Source organism: Rhagoletis zephyria, unplaced genomic scaffold, assembly GCF_001687245.7.
Source record: "Rhagoletis zephyria isolate East Lansing unplaced genomic scaffold, Rhagoletis_zephyria_1.1 Rzeph_scaffold_34546, whole genome shotgun sequence".
NCBI classification, from domain to species: domain Eukaryota; kingdom Metazoa; phylum Arthropoda; class Insecta; order Diptera; family Tephritidae; genus Rhagoletis; species Rhagoletis zephyria.
In genome coordinates, this window is record NW_016191601.1 from 1 (window position 1) to 3,560 (window position 3,560).

The 3,560-nt window shown below is 43.1% G+C and overlaps 1 protein-coding gene across 1 annotated transcript; it reads left to right on the plus strand.

Moving 5' to 3' along the window:
* Positions 1 to 2,172: 2,172 nt before the first annotated feature.
* LOC108354261 (uncharacterized) lies at positions 2,173 to 3,196 on the plus strand. Its single transcript, XM_017605455.1, has 2 exons — positions 2,173 to 2,400; positions 2,468 to 3,196. Exons 1-2 carry the CDS (start codon positions 2,182 to 2,184, stop codon positions 3,194 to 3,196), a joined length of 948 nt encoding a protein of 315 aa, XP_017460944.1. The 5' UTR covers positions 2,173 to 2,181.
* The last annotated feature ends 364 nt before the right edge of the window (positions 3,197 to 3,560 follow it).

Sequence of the window (3,560 nt, forward strand, 5' to 3'; positions counted from 1 at the left end):
TGAAACTGGCAAAAATATTGGTGATTTTCATAAAAAGCTAGTGTTGCCATGACAACTGAAGCTTGTGATCTTTTTGTAGATAATCTAAATTTAAAATGTTCTTAGATTGCTTAAACACTTGTTTGGTTAATAGATATATGTAGACAATACTTTTAGAGTAAAATATAAGCATCATGAGCATCCCCTAAATTTATACTTAGAAACGTAAAGTTTGGTACCTAAGCGAAAAGAGTTTTGCAACGAAAGAATATTTTAGCCGCAGCGACCATATGGCCTGTCCCTTCCGTGGGTCTAGGTCTAGGTTAGATTTTAGATTAGAGCGGAAAGCCCAATCCCGTTGTGATACCACCGGCGGTAGCCATTTGCTTCTTTCCCTCCCTTAATAGTATAACCCTCGACTGTGTTTTATATAGCACGGAAAATTGAGTAAACGGTAAAGGTTTGATGCCCTCCCCATTTTCCTCGGCTCAGCAGCTGCGACAAAAATCGTTGGTTGGATAACTCAGCCCTTTTCCGTGCGGGCCTATCAGGCAGTATCCGGTTATTGCTCCGCCAACTTAGCCCAGAAAAGTGCAGTCCAGCCGAGTGATAGCCATGGAATGCTTTACATACATTTTTGGCTAAATTTAGCTAACGGTATGGCAGGTGATTACCACAGCTTACCTGGTATTTACCTCCTCGATGAATTAAGCCTTTAATTTGCGCTTGCAGGAGGCTGGACCGGTTGTTACCAGGAATTTTTATGCCAGCAGCTTGAGAATCCTCCTGGATGATCGAGGGTTATGGGCCACCGCAACATTATGGCGTTTACATCTGCTTGAAAAACGCTGTAATAGTCCGATCAGCAAAAATTGAGGTTTAGCGCGAGTTCACCAGAGTAAATCCCGCTTCCCATTCTTTCGTTAAGCTTCGACCCATCTGTATACATAGCCATCGATCCTGGGTCGAAGTCTATGGCACCTTTCCATTCGTTCCTCCTTGGGGTTCTAATGGAGAAATTGTTTTCTAAACAGAGTATGAGAGTGGTATAATCTAGATATCGTAGGTTATCCGGTAATGTTTCAAGGCCCATTGCGTTTCTGAATCTGAGGTCTCTTCACGGCTAGAAGAGGATGGGTCTTAGCACCGCTGTGTACATCCAGTGCCCTCTGACATGCATACAAGGCGGTGTTGGCTTTCTTGTAGCGGTCTTCAATATTTCCATTGCACTTGAGTTTCTTGTCTAGAATAATTCCAAGTTATCTGGCCTCGGTTGATAGAGAAGCTCTATCTCGTTTCAGGAGGGAGGTATGAATAGAGAATTACTATACTTCCTCGTGAAGAGTAACATCCCGGGATTGACGCTAAGTCCACATTCCTTGCACCAGATGTTTAAAAGGCTGCGTGTGATTTATAATAACTCACTCAGGACCTGCAGATGTTTACCCGTTACTTGATAAGCAGTGTGTCCAAAACTAATCTGTGACTATGTCACCTGCCTCTCCTGAGTCTAAGTCTAATCTCATCATACATGTCCAGAGACTAGGTGATTTATTTTGATGTGACATTTGAGATGTGCATCTATGCTTATAGATACCTACTAAATAAGAAGATAAAATGGCATTGCTCGAGGATCTAACATACATTTAGGCACACTTTTCCTTTTGGTTGTCGTGGTATGGCGAATAGGAAGTATTAAGTGGAGCGTTTTGGGGAGAATGTAGAAGTCAGAATTCAATTCCCTTACGTATGAATTAATTTTGTGATTTAAATAATATTTTTTTTTTATAAAAAAAATATGTTATGTTTGCTTGCTTTCAATAGTTTCCTACAAAGGCTGCTTCGTAATGCCGTTTTCCTTTGTACTACGAAGCTTTCAAGTGTTTTGTTGCTGTTTTTATTTCGCAATTATGAATCATCCAAGCCTAGAACCAGAAAATTACTCATGCAAGCAAATTCATTTAGAAACAAATTAAATTACCCACTAATTGGAACAAATTGACTAACAAGTCCCGGTGACAAGACCTTGTCGTACAACAAGTAAAACAACCAGCAAGTTCATCATGAATGTCGAAAAAGATGGTCCAACATCAACAGCAAATTTTCCATACAGATAAGATAACAACGTGTGCATTTGGGAAGAATCGCGAGACCATAAAAGAGTGCAAGGCAATCGTATAACTGAATATTGAAGCTGTAACTATGTTCCACAGAGTAACTCTCCGATCATTACTACTACTCGCGCTGTGTGCAGCGCTGGTGCATGGCGAAGAGAAGCCAATAGAAGAAACTAATAGCTCGCTACCGCTGAAAAAAGCCGAGCGCTGCACCGTCGATAAGTGCCAACTGCCAAATTGTCGTTGCTCAGGATTGCGCCTGCCAAGCGCAGAGTTCCAGGGACGCGAAAAGGAAATACCGCAGGTGTGTGCGTTACCAAAATTATACTCTAATTTGTTTCAAACTCCACCGTCATTCCCTCATTTAACAGCTCATCACGATCACATTCGATGATGCGGTAAATGTAATCAACTACGAGCAGTATCAGCAGCTCTTCGAAGGACTAGTCAATCCTGATAACTGCACGGCAAGCGGCACTTTCTACGTCTCACACGAGTACACGGATTACACACTGGTGAATGCGCTCTATCAGCAGGGACATGAGATCGCTTTGCATTCCATAACACACGGTTCAGGTACAGATTATTGGCGCGAGGCGGATGTTGAGCAAATAATGGCTGAATTCGGTCAGCAAATCGAAATGTTGGAACAATTTGCGAAAGTGAATCGCAAGCATATACGTGGCATGCGCTTACCTTTCCTACAGATTGCGGGCAATAACAGCTTCGAAGCTGCCAAGCGGTTGGATCTGCTCTACGATAGCTCATGGCCGACGCAACGTTATCGCAATCCGGCTATGTGGCCGTACACACTCGACTATCGCTCGGTGCAGGATTGCCAGATTGGTCCATGTCCACAAGCGTCGATTCCAGGATTTTGGGTAAACCCAATGGTTTCATGGGTGGATACACAAGGCTACAGTTGTGCGATGATTGATGCATGTATATTTCCGCCGAAGGATGATGTAGACGCGTTGTTCCAGTGGATGTTGGAGAACTTTAAGCGGCACTATGAGGGTAATCATGCTCCGTTCGGCATGTATTTGCATGCAGCCTGGTTCCAGCGAGGACGGCATAATTTTGAGGCATTTAGGAAGTGAGTGCAGTTTTAAAAAGGAGAGATGCAATTAGTAATTTTAAGAGCAATCTTAATAATTTTAGCATAGGGCTCAGTTTTACAAGCCACAAATTGTGCTGTGTAAATTTAGTCAGAGATTAACGACTCGCGCGGGCACTTCTCACTTTAGTGGAAGCCACAAGATCTTAGCAGACGACGAACTAGTTAGCCACTAGTGAGGCAAATCCTAAGGGGGCAAAGACCTGAAGTGGCTCAAAATATAGTGAGGGTATTTATCCTCCGGAATGTCGGGGCTATTCACCGAACTTTTTCAGGATTCCGGATCGCCTTGTGCCCATACGAAAGGTTGTATGTCACAGTGGCTTTAGGCAGTAGCGTGGGCAAAG